We start from the raw sequence: 27,043 nt of genomic DNA, 5'->3' as shown, positions 1-27,043 counted from the left end.
TGTTATTTTCCTTCTTTTTTAGCTACAAATGTACAGATGTAGTTTGTTGGTTAAACAAACATATACTCACGGTTTCATGTTAAACAGGTCGCGTACAGCCACATTGGCGTTGCACTCGCGGTTGCGGTTACGCTCGGTGAAGAGCTTGTCCTTGGTCCAGGTCATGTGAACCCGATCGGGCCCAGTGTCAGCCTTGTCATTTATTGTAGCGTGAGACGCAGTGTTCCTGTCGTGGATGAGCTGGGCCTGGAATGAAGGCAGAGAGGAGAATAAGGAAAACAACACAGCATATGTGGATATGAGTATCACCACGAGATGTTTGAGGGGAAAGGTGAAATGAAACAGAACGAAAGAAGAGAAAATGACACAAACAGGTAAATGTGGTGTAACAGAGTATAGTGAGGATATCAGGAAGTAAAGACAAGATGAGGGGGATGATGGAGGTGATGAGATGTGAGAGGCCAAAATAATTCCAGAGATACAAAACAAAGGAGAGATATAGGAATAAAAAAACTGGGGAAGGTAAGGAATCGAAAATAAATGTTTCAACAGAATGCCAGCAGACAAAGGAAGTACGACAAACAATTACAAACTCGGGCCAAGGAATGAAGAGGAGCCAACAACTGTCTTTCTACAAGATGTGAAAAGTTGGGTAAAACCATCCCAATGAATAACGAAACTAATACAAACCTGTACAATAACACACATGGACCTGCAGGTCCCAGCAAGGACTGAAACATTTATGGGTGGCTGACGAGAACAGAGCTGTGGTGGTGGTGAAGGTATAGTATCAAGTCAACTAACAGTTCACATCAGATACAGGGCTTCCAAATATTAACACATGCTCAAAATATACAACTTAAACAAATAGAAAGCAGGTTCATAAAGCGTTAATGCAGACGGAGTGGAGGAGTGATACAGCCCAGCACAGCACGGCAGAGCAGGACATAAATCAGGATTAGATTCAATATTAGTTTCCTGACATTTGATAGCAGCTTTGTTCACTTCTGTCCTTGTGTTTGTGCTACAACGTCAGCCGTTACATAACTACCATCAACAAGGATCAGAATGAATTATGGGTTTATCATCAGGCATCATAAAGATATGACTCAAGTTCTCTGTGTGCACTGGTACCATTCATATTGATAAATGTGTCTTCATTAACACAGGGTGTATTAGTCTGTCACCATGTTGATAATGCAACATGTCAGGGCTTCCTGAGCTGAATATTCAATTTAAGAGGAGTTTATGTAACGATACATTTTCAGTGTCTTGTTCTTAAACGTGTTTAGATAGAAGGACATGTGACAAAAAAGTGATGTTTTTGAAAGATGGGTGTTTCTGAAAGATATTTTTCTGCCTGTCACTACCAGCTGTGACTGAACAGGTTCGAGGTATGAATGTCAGGAGGGTGGGAGATGTCAAAATGGTGGGGAAGGTAAAAAGGGGAAAAAAAAAAAAAAGAGAGGACAGTACTGTCATGCCACAGTTAAGAGAATGAAGAGAATTGTCGTCACAATGTAGTCAACGGGATCAAGGTAATGTTTGTCCTGAACAAACTCACTGAAGAGACTCAAACGTAGATTGTTTAAAACCTACAACACATGCATGAGTTTGACAGCATCAAAAGTTGTTAAGACGAATTATGTCCACTTTTCTCAGACAATACTGTCCACCTTTATCATTCACATGTTTGGGGGAGTGGGGATGAGGTGGGATCATGGAGGTGACGGGATGCCGGGCAGCAGTTCTAGGGTGTGACTGGCTGGTATTCACAAAGCAGCTCTTGATGACTACACAGAAAGTAGCACTACTGTTGCGCCAATCTGGACGTGCCGTTTAAAAGTCAGCTGTACAAGATGCATGCTATCTGGAATGATTGCACCGCTACTCTTTCTGGGATATTAATAAGGTGGTAAGCCAGTAACCTTACTAAAAGGCCTAAAGGCACTTATCAGACTTCCTAATGTTAAATGGCTTGTAGTGAAAGACCCGTCTGCAGTCCTGGGCTAACCAGAGCTTCACATTGCTGCATTCTACAGTAGAACAACTGGTTTCAGCCAGACTGAGCTGCTCTAGTAGATGTAAAGTCTCTGATGAAGCATCCATCATCTTAGTATCCTGGAATAGTTCCAGTACACTGCATGGACATGGTAAATCAGCCATGAGCTTATGTTTGTTACGAATAAGCCCACGCAGAAAAGGTTTAAAAGCACCATGGATTATCTAAAGAACATTTTTCCTCACCGACTATAGGGACAGCGGCTAATGTGACACTAAAGACATGCTTTAGACATTTGTTTTAAGAGAAGCATGGGAAAGAGAGCCAAACTACAAACAACATTCCCAACATCAATGCTGTCCAGCTGAAGAGAAAGTCCCATAATCTAAACTACTGCTTAAGAAACTTGGTGGGAACCTTAAAAAATATTTAAACTGACAGCAAACAAATCCTTTCTAACATGATCATAGCTGATTCTTATATTTCGAATGCCACGGCAATGCTTTATATTAGGAAGATCAATGTGTACATAAAACTGTATCTATGCTAACATTCACTTAAAAATACACCACCTACATGCCCACTATTTTCAATCAACACCAGTACTTCTCGCCGTCCTTCTTCCTCATATATGTAATAAATACACAGTATATGCATCACATGTCCACATTAGAACGATAAACTCACAATGCCACACTGACCATTCATATCTAACATCTGGTAAATATGCTTTTCAGATTTTCTGAATCCAGATTTTAAACCATGATGATGACAAATGGGATCAAAAACTGTCAAAAGGGGAGCAACAACTGTAACTAAAGATGCTTTGTGAAGACAGGCCTGTGTGTCTAACAGTGAGGGACAGTGGGTTGACAAAATCAAGCTACCTCGTCCTCCTGAGTGTCCTCCGCCGTTGAGGACTGCCGGCTGAGGTTCGTGTTCTCGGCAGCGCCCTGGTTCTTCCTCCGGATTGAGCTACGCGATTCGTCAGTGATACTCTGAATCTGAGCAGTGCGGCACGGCCCAGAAAGGCAGTGGCAGATGAACAGGGAAAGGGGCCAGTTGTCATATAGCTCGATGTTTGGCCAGGTATGACTTAAATTACGTCCTTATTAAACTACATAGACTGTTATTTATGTCAATGCAGAACGACTTTTTTCCTACTGTATCATCTTGGTGTGATTTGTATGCAACAAACTATTAAATTGGGTTGTGCTGATATGCAATCTAACCATTATTTTGTATGTAAACATACACTTGAACTAATGTATTAAAATGACTTCAGTACAAACAAATGCCATCTTCGCTCAGGGTGTTTTTATGAGCTCATCTCATTAATATTTACTTTAAGACACAAGCAGAAAGATACTGCATTTACTGATTTGGAAGGCAGCTACAGAAAAACAGACCACGAGTACAGGATTGTGTTCAAGTGCACTTTACCTCTCTTTCTCTCTCAGTCCTGGAAAGTTGCATCTGTTTCAGCATCTGAGACCTCTGCTCCATCATCAGTGTCTTTTCATAGGTGAAGGCTGAGATGTCGTTATCATGCTGCAAAGGACGGGGAAGAAAAACTGTAACCAACATGAGCTGGAGACACAAGACTTCTGAACGCTAAACAGGCCGGCGTGGAAAGGTGCAGCCTTCACAGACGTTTGTAAATATTGTTTGTCTTTCAGGTTTATCTGTCTGTCTGATTTTTAGACAATCTGTAAAGTGTGATATTAACATCAAAAAAAAAAAATCAAAATCTCATTAAAAGTAACAACAAATTTAAAACCATAAGCGAATCTGTAAATCTGCATGTCTTGTGTGTCATTTTTCTGACTGAATGTATGCAGTTAATAGAAAAACACAACTTCCTTGATCTGAATGAGGTTCCTGCTGAACCACTAGATATCTGGAGGTTTTGTTTTGTGACTCAAAAAAACGGCATCCTCAGCATATGAAAGCATTGTGTTTGAGGACTATCAGTCTGATACCAATGCACTCACACAGCTCCCACTACAGGGTGTAATGCTGTGCTATTCTGTTAATCCAAACCTCACCATCTCAACTACTTCCACCTCGGCATCCAGTCGCAGGTGATAAAGGAACATCTGGAGGTCTTTCTTCATTTGAATGCTGTTGTCGTCCATCTGGGCTACAGTGAAGATGCGCATCTTACACTTTCTCCACACCTGGAGGAGGAAAAGACACAGTTATTGGTGGAAGAGAAATAACAACAGTCAAACAGGGATAGATGGATGGATAGATAGATAGATTACTGTGGTAAAGCATTTTTTAAGGGAAGGGAAGGAAAGCGCCAGGTAGATAAAATGGGCATGAAAGGATGCCAGATGTGTTTGATAAGAAAGATTTGTGGGCGTTGAGGTGATTTCAGAGACAACCAACCTTGTGCTGTCGCAGCAGGAAGGGTAGCAGCATCAGCATGCCTCCATCATGAACCACCCACCACACATCAATAGTGCCCTCCCCCAGGCGGTCCTGGTTGGTAGGAAAACTGTCCACATTCTTAGCCACAAGTAAGGCCTGATGGGCTGCTGTGGTCTCCCGTATCGTCTCTGGACAGACAGAAAGAGACAGAGCGTCTATGAGAGACGTGGCCTATCGATCGGTATGTGTCTATGAGACATTAAGTCGCTGCCAACTTGGGGGAATTATTTCATAAACAGTTATGCAAGTATGCAATAGATGAAGTGTAATTAGGACTTTCACTGTGTGTTAACATCTATCTGTCTCTCTATATATATATTTTTATACACACTCAATTCAGTTTGAGCTGTCTACTGCACCATACCAATGAAGTTCTTCCATGACTGTGGGTCATTGGACTGTTTCCAGGTTCCAGGCCACGCCATCAGGACTGAGTTGTGTTTCATGCCTCCCAGGCCTGCAGACTGAATGAGGTGTGAGAAGCCGTCTCTGAGGTTTGAAGACACCACAACATGACAGAAACCCTTGGTGCGCTCTGCTGACATGGAAGACTTGATGTTCTGGGCAGAGAAAGAGAGCAAAACAGCAGAGGACAGGATTTTTAATATTTAATACGAAGCAGGTAGAACAGGAAATTATTGCATTATTAATGCTCCACTGATTTCTGAGAGAATAGGTCTTTCTGGAGAAGATGCCCTGGCTACTCAATAGTGAACATTCCTTGCTCAACCATGACAATAATTGACCGAACCTTGTTTCTACCTGAAAATGTACAGTCAGCACGCTCCTTAGTATCCATCCAGGACAGTTCATACTGATGGACTTAACAATAAGATGATGATGATCTGGCATTTGCTTCTGCACAAGATTGCTTTTGCAGAAAAAGTAATCCAAAGATTAAAAGGGGTTTTGAGGACACAAGTCAAATCAGAATGTAAGAATCATTTTAGTTGTTCGCTATGGCCAGTAGGGGGCAGAGTTTATCTGCTTTCTGTGAATAAGAAACACTTCAAGAAAACTATTTTATTTATTTATTTACTTTTCGAGAAATGCCCATGTATAGCAGTAACAGTATAAAATACAATTTGTATATCATTAGTAACTGTGACCATGATATGTCAGTTTTGGTCAAACAGAGTCCAGAATGAGACGTTTTAAGTTGTGGGCAAAATCAGTATCAATGACAACATACTTGTGTCTGCATTTAATAAGCATGTTTTTCCACTTGTGTGTGCATTTCCACTATACCTGCTCAGCCTTCTTGGATTCTGCCTCTTTCGTGAGATAGGTTCCTTCAATTACATTCCCAACAATTGTCAGGCCTTTGCCTGCCTTCAGCTGAGTGGTGAGGGACAGCAGTCGAGGGTGTTTAACTGCTTGGTCTGAGTCCAGGTTCAGGAGCACCAACAACTGGGGTCTGGACACATCAAAGAGGAAAAGGGGACAAAGTCAGATTTTATTTATTTTCCTGCCGAGGAGGGCCAGAAGAGATCAGTCTATCCTTAAATTTTGAAAGGTTTAGGAAGAGCAACAAATATGTCTGTCCAACAAAATTAGAGAATTAGAAAGATAGATTAAACCTTTATTGATCCCACAGTGGGGAAATTTTAAGTGTTACATTAGCAGATAGAAAAAAACACACAGTATAGTACATACTAGATGTACAGATCAAAAATCCTTTTATAGGCCTACAATATCTTAGTATGATTAGGTCATGAAATAACAGCTCTGTGTAAAGCATAATAACGCTGAAGAGGCATTGTGAAAATATTAACTACACTCATTTTGATTCTCACTACAATATACGAGGTATAGCTGTTTAACACAAGGACAACAGAAACTGAGAAGGAATCACAAACCTACGTAATCTATCTATATAATTGGAAACATCACACCCCTAAATAAAGCATCCACACTGAGCACGCCAGTGAGACTGGTTTAGCTTTTGAAGAGACAGTCTACAAGGTCAGCTAATGCGGGCCTCGGTACAGTACGAGGCTTATCAGCCTTTTCTGTCAGATTAGGTAGAGAACCAAGAGATTAATCAAATTTACCCTCCGTGTCTATTCCTGTCTCTCTATTGTCCACCCCAACAGTGACAGGTGGCACTATGTCAACTGTAACCAGATGCGACACACACACCCACTGACAGGCACGCAGAACATCCCATACCTCCAGTTCTTGGTGTGTGGTGGAGCCTCCTCAAGACGAATCAGGGCGTAGCGGGCCGCATTAAGAGAGAGGCCACGGATGCCATCACCCCACTCCTTCTCTGCCCTGGTAAGGCAAACAAATACATAAACATCAGCGCTATAGAAAAATATACAAAAGTATGAATGAAAAACACTAATAATTAAAATAATTTAAAAAAAAAAACTATGGCGATTGGATGGACATAGAAAGTCTTCCCTGTAATTATCGCTGCAGTGTTTGGCAGTTGGAATCATTGCTTGTGTGTTTTTGGTAATACAGTACATTTTCTGATATGAACCCAATTTATCTGTAGCAACATGAGTACACAATTCATAAGTAACGTACTGTAACACGACGCATGAAAGAAAATCAAAAGTAAGCAAGTCTGTTTACGATTACTTCTTTGTAGTATTGACAGCTCTCTGATACAATTTTCCTTTATTTTCATCTCAATTTTCTTGCTCACTCCATCGCTTTAAAACCAAAGAACGTTTGGCAAATGCAGTTAATCTTACCCTCGATATTCAATGTATTTGTAGATGCAGCCAGCGATGGCCATGGCAATGATTGCATAATACCAGGAGGAGATGAACATGAGCGCAAGACACAAGCTCATTCCCAGGAAGGACAAAGCCCTGTAGGAGAAAAAAAAAAAAGGTTTACAACTCCAGTTCAATCTTTACATGCTCATCCATTCAAAGAACTGATTCATGTTTTTTTTTGTGAATTCATGGAAATGTCTTAAAGAAATGAAAACAGGTTAGAATGGACACATAAGAGGCTTAGAATCCATTCATGACAATCCACAACTAACAATAGTGCTGTTCTGCATTGTCCTTAGCCTGTGCTGTGGAACTAATCTCAGTGAGGATGATCATCGCATAAACCACATTAAAAGGATGTTCTTGTGGTTGTGACAGTGTTTGTTTATGTGTGATTCTTGGCATGCATCTTAAAAGTCATCTCAATGATAGGATTTGTGAAAAAAAAAGAATCAACCTTTTAATATTCACTTCTTTCACTGTCTGAAAGAAAATGACAGGACCTGAATGATGTAGAATTTTGTACCCACCAGTGGTAGTACTTGAATCGTGGTCTCCAGTTGGGTGTTCGCAGCAGAGTCTGAACAGCACAGGCCAGGTTGACAAACAGGTAGCACATGAGGAAAAACCTGTGGGGAGGAGGAGAACAAGCCAAAACATACCACTCACTTATCACCTAAATCTCAAACTTTATGACTGACTGTAAATGGTTTTAAGAAGTGGAACACTCAAGGGATTACTGTTTTCATCTGGTGATCTGTTTTTATGGAAAGAGAGCACGGCAATATTACTATGAAAACAAACACTGACATGGAGAGGATGGGAGCCACAGCGTCCAGGGAGGCAATGAGGATTCCAATCTCACAGATCCCAGCAGTCAGCAGCAGAGCCCAGGTAGGCTCACCGTTAGCTTTCCCATGACCGAACACCTACGAAGAGATACACACAGTCAAGCACGAAACTTGAAGCACATTAAGATGAAGGCTGCCTTGAAAGTATTTGTGCTGGTTGGTTGTGTCTAACCTGTAAGAAAGGTACGATGCCATCTCGTGCGATAGCCTGAAGCAGGCGAGGGGCGCCTGTCAAACTCTGCAAACCTGCCCCGCAGCAGGAGAAGAACGAGCCAATCACAATAACCCAGGGTGAGGGCCACGATAGTGTACCTATAACAAGGTTCCCTTTCACTGAGTCACCAAATCTGCAACACAAAAACAACCAAATGCAATAAACAGACCATGGTGGAAAATTTCCTAATAAAATATACAGCATAAGATGTATTGATGATGAATATCTTGATTTTCCTTCAGTTGTTGACAATCCCATGAAAACAATCCTTCTAAAAACTATCACATATGTATCAGGCTTCCTTATTTACAATGAACACACAAGCTGTTTATTTTGACTCAGCCCTACATACAGCATCCTACTGCTGAGATCCAAATGTGGATTAATTCTCTGCTGAAAATAGTTTTCAACACATTTCCTCCACATTGAGTGATGTATGCTAAAACCTGTAGTACAGAGCTGTTTGTAAAAAATTGTTTATACAATTACAAGCATGCTCCTTATGTTAACATTGTTAAATTCTGAATTATTATTAAAAAAAAAAACCTCTTGATCCTGAAATAACTTAAAGTTGCTGTAAAATGTTGTTCATATGTGACACTAGCAGAGAAAAGCGGAAACTAAAATTAAATAAAATGTACACAATTTCTTTCCCAGTTCCTCATTGAAAACACATTTATTTAGCATACTTTGTACTACACATGTACAGAATTTTGCAGCGTTAAGCTCTTACTTGTCTCGAAGCAGAACTCCCTCGATACAGGCTCCAAACAGAACCACACAGGTGATGTCTGAGAAGCACTACTTAGGAAGATAAAATAAATCCACTGACAAAGCTTTATACATACAGCAGATACCAACGTAGTCCTGCCATGCTGTAACTCCTGTTCGAAAGGCCCCAAAACTAAATATTCCCATTAACAGCCTATAAACCTGGCAAATATGGGATGCCCTTGCAGGAATATCTGGCATATTTAGCTGGTATTACAAGTTCTCTGAGGACCTAGTTGATCAACCTGTAATACCACTGTTTAAAAGCAGTGTCCTGTGTGCTTTGTTGTTAGGTTTTCTAGTATTTATGTCGCAGTGCAAAGCTTAAGGATACAGATGACAGAAGTGGTAGCAATAGCCAGGATGGTCCCAATAGGGATGGACTTCTGGGCATCTCTCAAGTCACCTGAGCGGTTTGAACCAGCCATGATCCCTAAAACATGACAGAAAATCAAAATCAATAATATTTACAAATAAAACCAAACTCTTCACTGACAAATAAATACACTAATTCCTACATTATAATGTGTGGCTGGGTGTGTCGCTTTTATCAGTCTCACCAGTGACAGAAGGGAAGTAGATGCCGACCAGCAGTGTGAAGAAGGTGGTGATGTCGTTGACGACGTAGGGCATGTAGATGTCCTGCGAAGGGTCACTTCCCCCAACAGACATCAAGTTCTTATTTTCTACCAACATGCTCAGAGGGCCGTAGACTGACCACATGTTTTCTACAAGAGTGACAGAAACAGTGATTAATACTCCAAAGAGCACAATGTGTTGCACAGAGTTTGGACAAGCAGTGTGTTATTCACCCAACAGACCATTCAATGTGATATCACACATATGAAGAAGTAAAGAGATAAATCAGTGGTGTCCTGGGTTCCAAGTGGGTTCATGACACTATAGTGACCTTCTTATAACCTGTGGTTTAGTCACTGGTCAACAAGAGATGCATTCTAGTTTATGAATGAAAAACACTTGACCAACGAGACATAAAATGATAATAAAGCAATCTACTGCAGAGCAAGATTCGACTTTGGATGTAGAAACATGAACTATGAGCTGAAATGACAGTTTTCTGCATATATTTTTGCCTATTATTCCATCCATCCATTCATTATCTATACACTGCTTAATCCTCACTTGGGTCGTGGGGGGGCTGGAGCCTATCCCAGCATAGAGAGAAACCCAACATAATTCCAACAAGAAAAAACAAACCCCCCCCCCCAAAAAAACAAGAAAAGAAAAGAAAAGAAAATCGAATCGCTTGTACGAACGCACTGATTTACAAATTAAGAAACAAGGTACGGGTTTTACAAGTAATAGCAGTGGTCGTATTATGCAATAAATTAAGAAGGAAAAGTATTTTAGAGAAAGTGGACGAGGACCGAGGAAGGAGCTTTTTATACAGAGAAAGTAAAATCCTCACAAATTAAATCACAACACCTGCACATGCTTGGCCCAGTTGCCCCAAAAGAAATATGACAAGAATGCATTTGCACTGAAGACTGGCAGTAAAACTAGTTTGTCATGGCCAGCAGTTACATAACAGGAGGAATGAACGTTTGCACTGTATTTAAACCACTGCAATCCATGACTGTCTACATTCTTACTGAGATTTAATAAACGTTGTCCGGACCTCTTCATTTAGCTTTTGCCAGGCTCATTATACAAGGTACATGAGGTTAAAGTAGACATAAAGAAAGCGTGGATCCTTTTGAGAATATACACACATGTTGTGGTTAGAAATTGGAAACATTTACAGTAACAAAACCAGATATTATAACAGAAAATAAATCCTTTTAAATCCTTTAACACACAGCAAGCAAAGCCTGCAAAGTAAACACAGTGTTCCAACCTGAAATGACTCCACTAGTCAGTCCGGGGATGCCCTGCACCATGGTCACATTGTTGTTGTCAAAGTATTCGTTGCAGGTGGCATTGAGCCCAGGTCCATCACAGAACAGCGTCCACAGCTTGGTAGTGACTGTCAGGTTATCTATAGTCTCAGTCTTAAGACACTTCTCAAACTGGTGGTTCTGCAGAGTGCGATTCCCCAACATACAAACACTGTGGGGAGAAAGAAAGCGACATCTTAAAATTACACACTTGTTAAACTGATAATTGCTGCACATCTAAATTCCATATCCATGAACCACTGTGGCTTACTGATACACCTATTCTGACGCTACTCTTAAATTATACAACATTCAAGGTTATTATAAACTGGACTTACGGAAAGTCTGGTGGCTCAAAAATGGTCTTGATGACTCCAGCATAGATGGCGAGGATGGAAAGAATAACACAAGCCAGGAAGACTAATGCAAGCTTGTTGACATACTTGACCCCAACAAAAACAACCACAGCCATCAGGGCCAGACAGCATGTGCCATAAACACGCATGTTGTTAAGCAGGGCTCCCACCTCATCTTCCTTTTTTTCTGCCACAAAGATGGCTGCTTTAGGCACGATGTAGGTCTGGATGGGAGGGGAACAGACAGGACAGCATTTAAAAAATTATACACTTGTCACCTTCAACAAAAACACCAAAAAACTAAATCCGAGTCAGCTCATTTTGGTTTTGCTTTGTGTGCACTTATATTTTTATCCTGGCATTTAAAGGCACAATGTGGTAATACATGTAGAAAACTACAAAAGTTGGTAACATTTTTAGATGTTATGTTGTTTAAAATTTAGCAAGGTCTCGGTAAAACAAGATTTAGTTTGAATACGGGTAAAGGTAGACACCATAAAGACATAATTCAAACAGAAACAGGCGTGACTAACCAGTAGAATTTCAATGGTTCCCAGGATGTACATGGAGCCAGCAAAGGTGGTCCCCAGGTAGAAACAGAGACCCACAGCTCCACCAAACTCTGGACCCAGAGATCTGGAAATCATATAGTACGAGCCTCCAGCTGCAAAGGAAACACAGTGGGAGGGAGGATTTGTATGAGAAAGAAGATACTACTCTCCTGTTAAATCGACACTTCAGAAACATCCTTTTCAATATATTGGCCAAACATTAAGGTTTAAAAAAAAACAACAACACATTGCTGAAATCCCCAGACAACAGCATCTGTTACCATACAACCAACAAACACAGAAAGATCTTATTGCTTTAACATTTCTATCTATTCTCTAGCACCAAAGCAACCTACCTGGCACAACACCATTAGTAGCGATTGCACTCATGGAAATGGCTGTCAGCATGGTCTGTGGAGAGATGAGAGGAAGACAAAGACGTTACACAGAGATATCTCATAGCTCTGTAATGGAAGGCAAAGTTATTATCGAGCCGGTATGTACTCTTAACTTAGTTTTCAGTGTTGTAACAGTGCTGTTTGTGACATGGCCATCACATATTCAAAATCAAACATGAAAAAAGCTCAACAAATCTCCTTGCCCACCCAACACTTCTTTATTTCCATAACTGTTGCGGATTTTCTAAACAATGGGGTCCGTGGGGGGTTAATCTAGCATTTAGTCCGTCAAAATACTTCTTAGGGGGCTTATGCTCTAAATCTTTTGGATTGGTAATGGATACGAGCTTTTCCGTGAAATTAGTCATTGTGGTTGAGGATATTTCCATCAGCCTGTTACCTAACAGTGCTTCCGGACGAGAGAAAGGACAGAGTAGAGAGAAGGGCAGAGCGAGACGAGATAAGAGGTACAAAGACAGGAAGAGAAAAAGACGTGAAAGTTAAAACTTAAAGGGTGAAAGATAGAGGGATTGGAATAAGTATGAAGGTGACAGAATAGAGGGTAAAGGAGAGAGAGGATAGAGGAGGAGGAGGAGGAGGAGGAGGAGGAGGAGGAGAAAAGACAAGGACATGACTAAGATAAACCTTGTGCTCTTTGCTGGGCATCCGGTTTAAAGTGGCAGACAAGTTGGAGTAAAGCCAATTAGCAGACAGTTTTACTTCTCACTTCCACTGAATCCCTAAGCGGCTACTCGGTAGCTTGGACCAGACCACAAATAAATGAAAGAATTTAAAGCAAAGTACAGCACTGCTATTCACAGGTCCCAAGTGGATCCACTTGCCACTGAACAGGCAGCTGTAATGGTGTGGAAATTCATCAGTAGTGGTGCTTGGAGCCCTCTCAAGGTGAACCAGTTATTAAGCTTTTTCAAACTAAAGGTTAAACATCACACAAGGTTGTTTTTTTGTTTTTTGTTTTGACTGAAAATATGTCATGAACGAAAAATAAAATAATGGACTTTGTTAACTGGGATACAATGATAAAAAGCACAATTCTTGAAATCACATTAATTTAGTATTAAAATCTGGGTATTGCTGTTGGTGCTTTCATCCAAAAAATTACAGTGATGTGGTGGTGATATGCTTACAAAGCTACAGTATTCAAAGAACCATGTCACAATAAAATAATGCAGCTTTTAAAACGAAGATCTCATTCACCACAATCTCTATGAAGCTGTATTCTACACGACAAACATGAGAGCAAATGAATATAATAGCGAAACTAAAGCCAACTAAAAGTTATCAGTTGGACTATATAGCTGGCAGTTTACCTGGACAGAGTCAGGAGCACTGATGGATAATCAATTTTTAATTCTGAATCAACTTTGGACTTGATGAATCTCAAACATAATACACCAGTCTTATTTTTTTATGTCACATGGTGAATAAGAGGCTGATTTGTTGCATTTCGGGAACCCAGGTGCTAGCAGGGAGCAGCCATAAACACAATGCTGCTACTGTGTACATGTGACTGAGCCACATGCAGCCTAAAGACCACTCATGACATGATGGAAAATACTCTGTATGCTGTGCTGTGTGCTAATGAAGTTTGCTTGTACTCTCCGTATATTAGCATGAGGTCTGATGCCATTAGATCCAGTCTGACTCACAGAGCCTCTTTGTTTTTATCTTAAAAAATCTGTTTCTCCGTTTGTATTTATTTGTGCTGGAATACAACAGAAACCGTTTGCAGCATACGTATTATAAAATATTATTAGAATAAGATTAAATCTGAACTGGTGTAAGTTGAATGACCCTCAGTTTATTTTTAGATATTTTTGGTGTTGGGTCTAGAGCACACAGAATATGACCTATAAGCAGGTGGCTGACGTGGAACCATCAGTGCAAAGTCAGATGTGGTCTAAGCAGAGAAAATGAACATTAATCTGTTTGTCTTAGCTTGGCTCTGCTATTATGTAACGGCAGTGATGCAGGGCAGGGTAAACCCTACTAACGCACTTTGGCGAGATTATAATATATGAAATGGAGTTCCCATCTTTCTAGGCACACAGTTCATAAGCCATGAAATCTAATATGAAATCGTAGCATTACAGATGCAGTGTAATGGGTTATACTATGGTTTCTGAACATTTACAGCACAGGTATAAAATGCAGTAATTTCAGTATATTAAAATATAAATATAAATATATGGCCTTTATTGTGCATTACAGTTAGAAAAGAATAAAATTAAACTTCAGGTTTGCTATGACTGCATACTTTGCCGCTCTTTGTCACTGTGAGTGAAACTGATCCTATTTAACCAAGACAGCACTAAATACAAAGGCAAAAAGCGTTGAACTGAGGTTATTCTTGAGGTTTTACTTTTCCTGATTAAGATAAAATCATCCATTGTCTGCTGTGGGATTAGCAAATACAGGCCCTGTGTGGGCGTGCATGCCACTACGTTTCTGACAGTTTGCAGATGGATGGATTACACGTCAAGCCAGGTACCATTAGGAGCTAGCAGAGCATGAGAAATACAGAGGCACAGCGGCTAAATATAGTAGGGATCAGTGGCCACTGAGTCAACTTGCCGGTCATTCATTACTGCTGTCAATCCAGCATTTGCCTCTGTCTGGCATCGAAGTCAAAGCAGCATCTGCCTCTAATATCAGCATAAACACTCAACCACACAGGCATATGCATATTCGCAGCCATGTGCTAATGTATCCATAATGCATTTAAGAGCTGGGTATGTACATTGAGTTCACTTACATAATCTTACACGTCATTGCTCTAATGACTTAAGGCTAAATCCCTTGCTAAAGGACAAATAATATCCATGTCTCAGACCAGCTCGTTTTAGTTTCTACTCATCAATTATTTAGCAAAACATGAAGCTGTTTTTCTTAAAAATGATCTGGGCGCATACACAAGGAGGTACAATGGCAAACATTTAAACTAACTGTGCAAATAAGAAATTACACTAAAATTGGTTATTGTTTTTTTCCCATAACAATGATAAACTTCTGTGATTGTAACCCTAATGGTAATAATTTTCAGTTTCTTTTGCAGATTACTAAATTTATCTCAATTTTAATGCATGCTTGATGAAAATATAACTTCAGTTATTATTAATGATGCTCTATAGAAAGACAGTTTGCCGATACTCTTTTGGCCTTGAGCTGTGACTGCAGGTATTAATTTCTGGCTGCAGACAGCCCAAATCCTGCAGAAAGGAGGGGCGTGCTATAAGTAGCCTAAGAGGTAACACTGTGGGCAACAAAAGTCTGTAACACACTCAAACGAAATCTAAAACAGAGTTTAGGTACTCACACATGAGCAGCACAAGCCAACAATAGCCAGGGACTCCAAGATGCCGGCAGTGCCGACAATCCAGGTAAGGCGCAGAAACAGGATGACCCCCAGAATATTCTGGAGGCATGGGAGGTAGACACCCATGAAGGTCCCCATCTGAGGGCTCTGTAGTGGGGCAGAGGGGAGGGGAGGAGTAAAAAGACAACATAGCAGAAAAAAGGTTAAAAGTGTGCACGTGTATGCTGGAGGGGGTGATTAGGGAAAGAAAGTTACAGCAATGTTGGCAGAGAGAATAAAACCAGGCGGGCAGACAAGGACAGAATAAGGAGAGAGGCAAACAAAACCTGTATACAATATCATACACAACTCAATTCAGTCAGGACTGTACTCACAAAAATAAAAGCACAAAACTATCTTTGTACAGAGTTGCAATAAAAAATAATCCTTAAAATAGGAGAAAAAGTAAATATTAATTTCACTATAGCATACTAAATACTGCACCTGATCTACATGTACAGACATCACTAATGTGTGAGCCAGTGACTTGTTCCTATAATCACTTTGATACAGCAGCATCATGCACAGGGATCCACAGAGTACAAAGTCAAAGATTCCACCATCAGCAATATGAAGGTCAGCTTTCTAAAGAGAAATGTTTGTTAAAAATGAGCTGACGTTCAAACTGGATGAAAGACTTACATGTCAGTGACAAAGACAGTATTTATATAACAACCCTGTACTATGCAGCAACTAGCATCAAAACGTGTCAAACATCCTTCTGTTCCTCCATCTCGAATACAGCATTCCTTGCAAGAAACTGTAGTTTCGCAACATGTAAAAAAGGCAAAAGGAACAGGAATATAATAGACTTTTCTGACAAAAACACAAAATATTGAACAGATCAAATGGATTAACAAGCAGGTACCTTTTTCGCCATCTATCTCCAAACGTAAAGCACTAGTCCCGCTAGTCCAGACAAAGAGGAGCGACAATGGTGTCAGCTTCATCTACTTATTTCTTTAGTAAGATGTTCCTGCAAGCAGTGGGAGGTACCCAAGGCCTATTTCCATACAGTGGACAAGATGGGGCAACTGGCATGGGACTGAAATTGTGGTTACAAAAGCATCTATGTGCTGCATGGCAGCACTGTGGAAACTTTCCTTTTCTATCGAAGAGTCCTCGAGGAGAGAACATACAAATGAACTGTTGGACAAGGGCAACATGAACAAGGCTTGTGTTGACTCAGAAATATGAGACGGTAGATCTTGGGCTGCCGATGTTGTGTTTCTGTTTGGATTTCATTGTTACAATAAGCTCTGACCCAACCAGCAGAGTATAGATCATACAGGCCTGAAATAAGAAGAAATATATGCTTCTAACAAAATATAGCCTTTGTGATGTATCAGTGTATTTGTCCATAAACGCTGTCTACAAGCCTTCCACCTACGTAAGTGACTATAAAGAGTCATTAAAATACAGTTTTTGAAAAGTTCTATCAAACTTTCTTTTAGACGATGTGCATTTCTAACTGGCTGACTAAACAGTTTCCCTCAAAAAAATACTACTTTATGGCTGAGTGTACCATAAAATTGTTCTTCACAGAATTTGACAATAAGGTTCATACCCAGAAAAAGATTTGAGAAGAAAACATGAGGGATTTATCGGTCAAAGACCCTGTTATGTAATGATGGTTCAGCAAATTTCGAAGTTAATATGCAACTGTACAGTACCACATATGTAATGTATGTAAACACTGCCTCAAAGCTCTACTACAGACACTGTAAGAAACAAGGCTTTCTGCTGCACCTTAACAGTTTTCTTCTTCGGCCCCTCATCATCATCGGCCTCCTCGTGCTCCTGGGCCCCCTGGGTGAGATTGGTGTAGTTTGCCAGTTTGTTGAGGAGTGATGCCACCATGGGGTTGCTGTCCATCTCCTCCTGCAGTAGAGAATGTTTTTGTTTTTTAACATATTGAACAACAGCATTAGACATTTAATTCTTTCAGCTCAGCAACTGCCTTAAATACCAGGTCCCTCATTTACTATTTCTTTATTGTCAAAAATCTGTGAAAAATAAATAAACAAATAAATAAATACTAATTAAATAAATAAATTAAAAAAACAAAATAGAACATTCCCAAATACTTCTTGAGCTTTCATTAGGCTTTGGATGGGAAGAAGGATAAACTATTCCAGGAACAAAATGAACAGTGTGATCTTCAGTTCACTAACTGTTCAAAGCATCTTAGAATAGCACGCCTGGATCAGCTTCATGCAGAGTGGAGAAAAACAGAAGCCACTGTGCCTAATTGATTCTATACAAGGGCCACTGACCACAGAGCACAGAGGTCTGCCAAATGGCAGAGTGAAGCACCTGGCAAAGGTTCAGCTGAATGAACTTGAAGGAATGCACCGGCTTTTATGGCAAATCAACTCTTTGACTGATGCATTGTTGAGCCAAGAGATTGGTATTTTTATCTCCGTGTGTTCTGCTTATTTAGCTAACCACAGACTAGCATGTTGCTTCAGTATACTGTGCATTAATTATTGGTTTGAGCCTCATAGGCTAGTTCTAATTTAAACTGCAGCTATAGGTCTGGCCTGGCGTTGAATGTTGACTTAAAAAAAATGGTTTTTGCTCCACAGTTGAAGGTTTCTCCTTCATGACCTGAACACATAGTCACATTTCCTTGTGCAGTTAAATATTCTGCTACTTACTACGATGACTACATCCAGTTAAAGTTTACAGAAATGTTTGTACTGTACCTCAAAGAGCGCCATGTTGGTGCCATCATAGTTGTTGCCTTTGTCATTGTCTGTGTTGTTGATAAAGGGACTGTTTTCCTTTGGGACACCATCACCTGTGAAAACAGAGCAGTTTTTTCTTTAGAGGTAATGCAGTGCATGGGTGGTGACTAGGAAAGAAACACAATGTTGAGGAAAACTCCAGACTCAATTTTCAGACTTTTTGTAGATTTTTCAAACCATATTTGATATCAGAGTACAAACAGCTGATGATTATTTATGATGTTTATACTGTAAATAATTGTTTCTAAAATCAAACGGTTATGTTACATCCTGGCTATAAATCAGCCCAACTCAATATGAGGAAAACCTGTGATGTGCAATAACATAGTTCAAGAGTTCCTACGACTTCCTGCTGTAACACACACGGTGGGAACACTGACTCCCAAACATTCAATAGCTTCTTCTACTGAATAAAGAATCAAAATAAATTATTTCCAACATGTTCTTATTGAACAAATTGCAAATGAATACTCAACAGCTACACATAACATTAATGTCATTAAGACATTATACAATAACAAATTAGAAGTTTTCATGTCCTCTGCTTTCTTTAAAACATTTTCTTTGCCAACCTCACAGTCACAAGCAAAATGACAATTATTCTAAGGGAAGTTATCGGCGACATGTAGGCCTCACAGTGACCGCAGTCACTGCTTCCGAAGGCATCATGCTTGCTCTGGCCTTCGCTTTCAGACATACTTGCCAAACATTTTGGCTGCTCTGCCTTCCTGCTCCAAACACCACTAAAAGCACTCTGGTTTGTGTGATCAATGTGTTTTTGGAAATTCTGGATTTTTTTAGAAAATGGGATAGCGCATAACTCGAAAAAAACACAAAAAATGTCCACACTCTTCTATTTACTATTCTTATTAAGACCTAGAAATGACTAAAATCTAATTCCATACCTTTCCCTACAGCACAGGAACCCTGTAAGAACCTGCTTTCTCAAGAGAGATGTGCAAGTATGCTTCATCAATGGTGTCTTCAACATTACTAATCAGGTAATGTGTGTATTTTGCTCTGAAGCATACACACAAAAATAAATAGCTTTGTGTTAGGAAGACAGAGTGTATCTGAGCTTTCCGTTGATAGTCTTGTTCTGCACTGCCCACTGTTGATCTGCTATAACAATGATGTCCTGTCACAAATGAAACGCAACACAAGATCACAACTGGAGAAAGCTTTGTACAGATAATGTGATCCATTAGAAAATGTCTGGATCATACCCAATCAGAATCCTGTTGTAGGGTCACACATCCCCATTTTCTTATTTAAACCTAGAAAAAAAATACCAGAGGCAGACAGGGTAAAATATAAAAAAATAAAATAAAAACTAATTGCCATTGTAAGTGATTTTAACAACTCTACAACAACTTCTAAAAGAACTTTAACTGAAAGTATTACTTTCAAACAGTGGACACTTGTACACCACAGCCACTTTAGAGTCTGCCTCACTTATGTGCGTGTCTGACTTTTATATAAATGTTTAATAATCTGGAGCATGATGATGATGTCTCATAATATGTCTAAATAATTCATATCTAAAAAGAAAAAGCAAATGGACTCTCACACTATGTGACTGAGATGAGCCAATAACCGATTGAAATATTTTCTGGCAAATGAATAAAGACGCTGATTCTAATTTCACCAAAGATACATTTAGTCAGCTTATACACAAAGAGGAAAATAAATTATGCATAAAATAAAGACAATCTGGGAGATAAAAAATACACTCTTATGCTTGTGGAAGACAACTAAAGAAGGAATCACCATGCTTCAGCTTTCATAAAAAATATTAATAAAAAGTTTGTACAAAACACATTAAAATACGAACACCTGAACAACCAGCCGTACAATTAAACTGCTACTCAATCCAGTAAACATAGGGTCAAATTATATGGACATAGAGAAGTTAATGTGCCTTTAACTATTATAAGAACTGCAGCAATAAACATATTGCGTGATGCTACAGCGAGGAGCGTGATGGATGTAGATAAATGACCTTAACACATGCTGACTACAAAATACAACTCAGAAGGCAATGTCTGAGTATGACACAGCATGAGACAGAAACAACTCAGAGATGTGTTTCTAAACACATACGTGTCAGATGACCATGTCTGAAAACACACAGCTAGACAATTATAAGAAGTACATGCTCACCAATGAGTGGAAGCTGTCTTGTGTGGTGAGTTTATTATAGTAGGTAAAAGTCCACAGCCACCAAGTGATGGAAATGCTTTTGCATTTTCACATCTAACCTGTTTTTGTTTCTGTTAAAATGAACTCAGGTCTGTTGCCACACTATTTACGGTTAACTTGAGCTGGTGTGAGGAACAGCAGTCAATCAGCATCTTCAGCGAGGAGAGAGTAAAGCTTACTTATTCACCATTTTGAAACCTAATTTTATGTATTTTGCTTTTTTTTTTAGTTAATCAACTTTGGCTGTGTGGTTAAAATACAGTTTTGTGTGGTGTGACAAAATCAGAAGACATACCTATTACACAGACAGGTAGTACTGAGCCAATAGAGCACCAATGTTGTGCTGCTTGCCTGCCATATTTCTTGTTCTTGATGTGAGATATGTGTTTTTGTATTATGACCACTTTTGACTTTTGATCTGCTGGGTGTTAATGCTGAGTGATTAAACTTGGAAATAACAACAACATGCTCCATTTCACTTTTCTACCCTCCTAATGTAGAAAAACTAAAAAACACTAAGAAGCAAACACTCCATTGTTGTATTTCCTGCATGCTCAAAGATACATCCAGTAACTACCATTTGTTGTTTTGGAGTCGACACCGTAGTCAAAACTGTCAGATCCTCCACTGGAAACATAACTGAGGAGCCATTACTGTCAGCGTTCACAGCGTTCATGTGGATGCTGCCTAATCTCATTTTACACTCTCTTACAAAGATTTAAACTCACATACTCACATGCTAAAATCAGAACACAACTGGATCTCATCAGAGGTACATCACATACACAACTCTTAAGGTTTCATATTTAAGCCTCACGATTTATCTTACAATCGGCAACAGTCATTTGGAAACACACTGTTCTGTGAATTGTATCTTCTTCAGCCACAACAGAACTCAGACAGTCGGTCCATGTGACACATAAAAACCAAGCTGTCTGCCGAGAAAGCATTCTAGCACCAAACGGTGAACGGCGTTGTGTGTTTGATGCCAGGGCCGACAACATACACAGGAAGGCACTGAGCAAATATTTTGAATGAACAGACAGCTGAGAATGCAGGGATAAGATACCCGACAAGTCCAAGTGTGAACACTGAGGGATGTGTTAGCTAAAGAATATCTGTCTGTGTGTGCTTCTTATTCCTCCATCGTCTTCGTTTATTTCACAGATAATGACGTAGTGGTGTCTATACTCACACCACAAATGTAGTCATGAATACAAATATGTGATGCAGATGCGCAAACTCAGATTTTTTTGGTTTGATTGAGAGAAAAAAGAAATGTTGAAACTAAGCAGGAGGAAGTTCAACCTCTTCATTTCCCCAAATTGGATTCACCAAATTGTACCTTCTTCTTCTAAGGCTCAAAAAGAAGTCACAATAATGCAACCCTCAGGCTGCTGCTGTCTCAGAGCTGCGACTGTGAGTGAGGAGGAGTGAGATAAAGTGTCAGCGGCTGAAGCAGATCCCAGTTCTGCCGTGCGACAAGGGTAATAATAAAACTCTGCTGGCGTAAGCCTTTGCAAAACAAACACGCAGTCAAAAATGTCACATTGTGCTTTATAGACTATAAAACACTATAAATAAAAGCCAATAGGACAAACAGTAAAATACATATGAGGTTCAAGTGGAATTTAAGAGGAAAATACGACAGGAAACAAAACAGAGGTGGTGACTATGGACAGAGTTCATACCAGAGTACCCACAAGAATGACCAGAGGACAGAAAATCAAATGGACGACAAATGCAGCAAGTCCACAAGTCAGTGAATGCAGTGAATTAATGAAGCAGCAACAGCATCTAGCAAGTTTAATAACTCAGAACCATTGCCAACGTTTAGAAGAGAGGAGAAGCTGCTTTGCAAGCACTAGATGTGTGCAGTTAACAGCAGTTTATTAGTCTCTCTGGAAACTATTTTATATGTAAACCTTCTACTTCTAGAGGTAAAAACTTGTAAAAAGGCTGCAGAGGGAAGGTGATGAATGTGGTGTGTATCGTTGCAAGCAGTCCTACTCTTTGAATTTTGTTAACCCACTTTTAACTCAACCGGAGGAGCCTTCACGGAGCGGTTTACCAGTCACACAAATGTACTTGGGGCTGCAGCTGACTATTTCTCATTTTGTCCAGAAAATTAAGAGAAGAGTTTAAAATCAAGAAGACAGTCATTTTACAAAGAGCTCGATGAAATCCTTACATGAACATCTGAACCCAGTGAATGTTTAGCATTTTCAACTGAGTATTTTCTGCTAAATACTACGAAGGAGGAAGGTATTATTAATATCCTTAAAGTCTGCCTTAAAATAATGAACATACTCAAAAATGCACAACAGACTGTAGGATCTAACAGTCAGACTGAGCCAATCAAGAGCTACAGAGCATAAACATTTCAGGCGTTTTCCTTTTTCTTTTAATAATGATCCATACTTTCAGATGGTGATCTCTTCATCTCCGTTCTACAGGAGTATCTGTTGTTGTTGTGTCTATGGCTTCTATTTGTGTTTTAGGCCACTAGTTCCATTTAATTCATCACTGCAGATCCTCAAGGTAGAACAGGAAACATTTATAACCATGAATCAATATTTGCCTCTTACTCTCCAACCCCATACATTGAAGAGTTTTACCAAATCTCTGCCGGCCACGCTTCATTCATCAATAGAGCTGCGTATGGTGAACTCTGCCTGCAGCGGGGATTTCATGGGTAACTTTTACTGCCTGATCCAGCTGCAGGGGGAATAAGAGGCTTGTAGCATGGCTTAGCCCGGTGGTAATCACAGAGAAAGTCATTACGTCCTTGTACTGTGTAGCTCTTTAAAACACAGCCTGCGTGAGATAGCAGAAACATATTAGGTGAGGACACAGTGTTTCGCTAAGTGTGGAGAACTGGGAGTGACTTTAAGGTACCATACAGTAAACGTACAGTGAGGATGCAGCTAAGGGTGAATCAGCCTGTCAGTCATCACTCAGTCTGTCAGGTGCAACAGTCCACAGGTAATCATTGTCTTAAGTGACACTAGTTAAATCCTCTTTGAGACGAGGCAGCAGGCTAAAACTGGCAGTTCTGATTCCAAATCAGGTGTGGTTTCATGTCCACATGTAAAGTGGTTTAGACGTCAGTCAGGAAGTGAACAGAGCCGTCCACCTATTCCGCAAGGTAGGTGGGCGGCTGGTAATACGGTCCTATGCTGCAGTTAAGACACACAGACAGAGCTCCCAAGTGCATCTTACAGACTTTACAAGCAGATGGAATTTCTTCAAATATGTGGGCATTGAGTCAGGAAAACGTTGTCAGTCTATTTTCAATGTCAAGATTGAGGTTTAACATAAGAAGTGATCTGTGATATATTTATCAAATATCAGACTTTGGCGTTCTGACCTGAAAATCTCCCAGCGTTTGAATAAAACTACTGGCATTGGAAAAAAGATTTTTTGGATTTGGCATGCCTTGATCGGCACAGTTTTCTTTATAGCACTGTGTTCAGTGTGTGCTGAAGTATCCTCCGTGTTATTGAATTAAAAACGAGACGCTGACTGATTATTGGCCTGACTGATTATCTGATTTGATATTTAGCATTTTTGCAATTATCAGTATCGGGTATTTTTACAATGTGTAGTCCCACTCTGTCTGTAGACGCCACACTGTGGTCATGAGCACCTGTCTGTCTCACCAAAAACACTTTTTCAATGGGCTACACATTATCAGTAAAAGCTTATTAACACTGAAAAATAAATGTTAAAAAGTTCTCTTTGAGTTAAACATATGGAAAACATAAAGTCATTTCACCAAAGGCAAACTGCAAATGTATATTGGTTCCAAATATCAGTTATCAGTCTCCTTCAATACCAGTAATCGTACCGGTCCTGACAAAACAACAACAAACAAACACACAACAGCAAACAGAGACTTTTCATTAGGATTAACCGCATTTGGGAAAAAAATGCTGGTATTATGCTTAGATTTCTCTGCTGCTTTATCTGTATCATATGCAAGTTGTGATCTCATGTCTTTTTAAGCTAAAAATATCACGTGAGCCGTGTGTAGCAACAAATTTGTCCCACCTCCATGTCAGTAAATCCTCCACTGACCTCAAGTTGCACTTGCACATCACCATTACAAGGAAGGAAAAAGTGACAGCTGCCACAAATCTCCTCTCTAGATGTCAAATACTGCATTTACTGAAGCAATTGTTGTAGCAGATTATGTACTAAAGAAAAAGCAAAAGGACAAAACAGGAGACAGCAATGGAGGATGAAGATGATCTGTCTGTCATTCTGTCTTACGTATAATCTGGAGTGCTGGAGTGGAAATGTCAACATTGTGTGTGAGTGTGCTTTTGTGTGCTGTGGCAAACGGTCCTGAGGGACATGGTCTAGATTCATATACAGTAGCAGCGATAAGACACTGGCCTAGTTAACAGATGTTAGCGTCTGCACATTACACATGTTGCCATTTACCTTGGACAAACTCACATTGCTTCCTGGAAATGCATGTTTATTTCTAAACATGATTGAGACTGTCGATTGCGGTTCCTCAAAAAAAAAAAGGGACCTTAGTCATATGCATTACTGGCATTATCATATTCTACCTGAATGAAAACAGTCTGGTTTGGCTTCCCAAAAGGCTACAAGCTATTCTTCTGTTCTGGTCTGAATGTGGAAGAAACCAGTTCATTTATGACGACTGATCAGTTGCATTCTGCTTCTTGACACAGTCCAGCTTTATACCAAACCTTGACATCATCTGTTTTCATGTCAGGAATGCTGATGATGCACGTACATATAAACTAGTTCAAACAGAGTAAATGGTGTAAATGTTGGCAAATATACACCTGGGTATGAGAGGAGAACTTAAAAGGTAAGTGTGTGTACATATGTGATGCTTCCTGTTTGCTCAGAATAAAGCAGATGCAGAAAACTGTCTGTCTTTAAAACGGCAACGTATCCAGCTAGAGGGATAAATAATCGTCTTGTGTTCCCAATCAAACAACTGCAAACACTGAAGCCCATCGAATGAAGGGCACACAGGGTTGCAGTCCGTCTCTTTTAATGATTCTTCTCAACTCTCCCCTTATAACTTTGCATTTATTTAAACATAGGTGCATAATTACAAAAATAAAAAATGCACAACCAGTAGAGGACTATGTCAAACAAAGCCGACAACAGAGCTTTGCTTTTGAAAAAAGGTCTAATTTTTGCTTTTGATGGATGTTGCAGTCTGTTTTCTAATCATTGTCATCATTACAGGAGTGAGTCAGGAGTAAACACATTCTGCCCCACAATCTTCTTCTTTCCCCAAACCTGCATATAACTTTCAGTACGTTTAAAACAACATATATTATTACCAACCAAAAGCATTAGCCCCAAAAAATCATAGCCTAAACACTGCGCATATTCATCAATGTACTTCAAAAAACTAAGCCCAGAATGATCTCTTCACTGTAAGTGGCAAATGACAGCAACAGGGGACCTAACAGAAGCGTTTCATTTGCCATGTGGCCAAACATAACTCAAAATTCATGCTACGTTAGCTAATGTTGTTCAGTGGCAGCTGGTACATAGCCTGCATGCACTGTAAACAGGCTACTGCCCCTGAAAGCTTTTCTGTGTAGTATTATCAGGCACATGTAAGAAGTGATTCGGTAGTGAGCTTGGTGTTCACAGTTTCTTGTAATTACATGTGCACTTTTGTCATGCACTGATAGCAACACTATCAAAACTTATATGTTAGAAGCCAGACTGAAGTCAGCCGATGGATCTGGATGATAAAAAAAGAGGGAGAAGAGGGAGAATCCTCTTGTGTAATTGTTGATGAATGAATGCAGGTGTATTATATGGTGAGGGCTGTGTGTGTGTGTGTGTGTGTGTGTGTGTGTGTGTGTGTGTGTGTGTGTGTGTGTGTGTGTGTGTGCGCACGCACATGTTCCACTTCTGCAGGTGGCGAGGACACACTTCCTGCGCTATAGCACATTAGGTGACCCCTAAAACTGTGACATTGCTAAAGGGTACATAGCATGCCGTTGGAAAGGACCAAACTAACTATCTAACTAACACAGATTAAATTACCTCCCCTCTAATAGGTGCAATGCCTTAGTACGGCTACAAGCACGACAGCAATGCAAACTGCCAAGCAAAGATTAAATTAGTTCACTTAGAGACAATTCAGTTAGAGTTAATGAGGATTACATCTATTTAATTACTTTTGTCAGTGTTTTATATTTTGAACATTCATATGGAATTGTTTCCTGTATTCATGCATTTAATTTTCATTTTATTATTTTAACTTGCAAATACGTCAGCCCCTTTACCAGAAAGTGCATATTTGAGTGGCAAAAACATCGAAGCAGTTCGACAAGAAATAACTATGATGTGTATGAGACACATCATTACGTATATTTATAAGAACTCAACCTATAATTGAATGCACACAAAAATATATAAAATGGTCTTTTGCTCATGACAGGGCAAGCCGTTTGCCAAAAGGCTCTAAGCATGGTCAGGAAATAAAAAAT

General features: G+C 39.8%; 2 protein-coding genes across 6 annotated transcripts in view; both read right to left on the bottom strand.

The window, feature by feature from the left end:
* Positions 1-1,576, bottom strand: part of gfod1 (glucose-fructose oxidoreductase domain containing 1) — a 55,988-nt gene extending 54,412 nt beyond the window's left edge. Inside the window, exon 1 of the mRNA XM_008287714.1 lies at positions 1,565-1,576. The gene's annotated coding sequence lies outside the window, so the exon portion shown is untranslated. The remainder of the gene's footprint in view (positions 1-1,564) is intronic.
* The window catches only part of slc12a7b (solute carrier family 12 member 7b), a 62,087-nt gene that overhangs the window by 7,430 nt on the left and 27,614 nt on the right, over positions 1-27,043 (bottom strand). For 3 of the 5 annotated variants that reach the window (XM_008287715.1, XM_008287716.1, XM_008287717.1), the window contains exons 2-23: positions 18,297-18,391; positions 17,338-17,469; positions 15,550-15,696; positions 12,171-12,225; positions 11,797-11,927; positions 11,246-11,487; positions 10,868-11,079; positions 9,570-9,737; positions 9,344-9,442; positions 8,972-9,029; positions 8,197-8,371; positions 7,984-8,102; positions 7,704-7,802; positions 7,147-7,266; positions 6,611-6,715; positions 5,687-5,855; positions 4,803-4,998; positions 4,397-4,566; positions 4,051-4,182; positions 3,446-3,553; positions 2,890-3,006; positions 71-246 (exon numbers count right to left, since the gene is read on the bottom strand). In XM_008287715.1, coding sequence (XP_008285937.1) covers positions 71-246; positions 2,890-3,006; positions 3,446-3,553; positions 4,051-4,182; positions 4,397-4,566; positions 4,803-4,998; positions 5,687-5,855; positions 6,611-6,715; positions 7,147-7,266; positions 7,704-7,802; positions 7,984-8,102; positions 8,197-8,371; positions 8,972-9,029; positions 9,344-9,442; positions 9,570-9,737; positions 10,868-11,079; positions 11,246-11,487; positions 11,797-11,927; positions 12,171-12,225; positions 15,550-15,696; positions 17,338-17,469; positions 18,297-18,391 — 3,025 coding nt within the window. The remainder of the gene's footprint in view (positions 1-70; positions 247-2,889; positions 3,007-3,445; positions 3,554-4,050; positions 4,183-4,396; positions 4,567-4,802; positions 4,999-5,686; positions 5,856-6,610; positions 6,716-7,146; positions 7,267-7,703; positions 7,803-7,983; positions 8,103-8,196; positions 8,372-8,971; positions 9,030-9,343; positions 9,443-9,569; positions 9,738-10,867; positions 11,080-11,245; positions 11,488-11,796; positions 11,928-12,170; positions 12,226-15,549; positions 15,697-17,337; positions 17,470-18,296; positions 18,392-27,043) is intronic. The other 2 variants (XM_008287718.1, XM_008287719.1) reach the window with 1 other exon arrangement.

The sequence above is a fragment of the Stegastes partitus genome, unplaced genomic scaffold, assembly GCF_000690725.1.
Source record: "Stegastes partitus isolate 25-593 unplaced genomic scaffold, Stegastes_partitus-1.0.2 Scaffold516, whole genome shotgun sequence".
NCBI lineage: Eukaryota > Metazoa > Chordata > Actinopteri > Pomacentridae > Stegastes > Stegastes partitus.
Note: the sequence above shows the minus strand (reverse complement) of the source record. Positions and strands in the feature narration are given on the sequence as shown.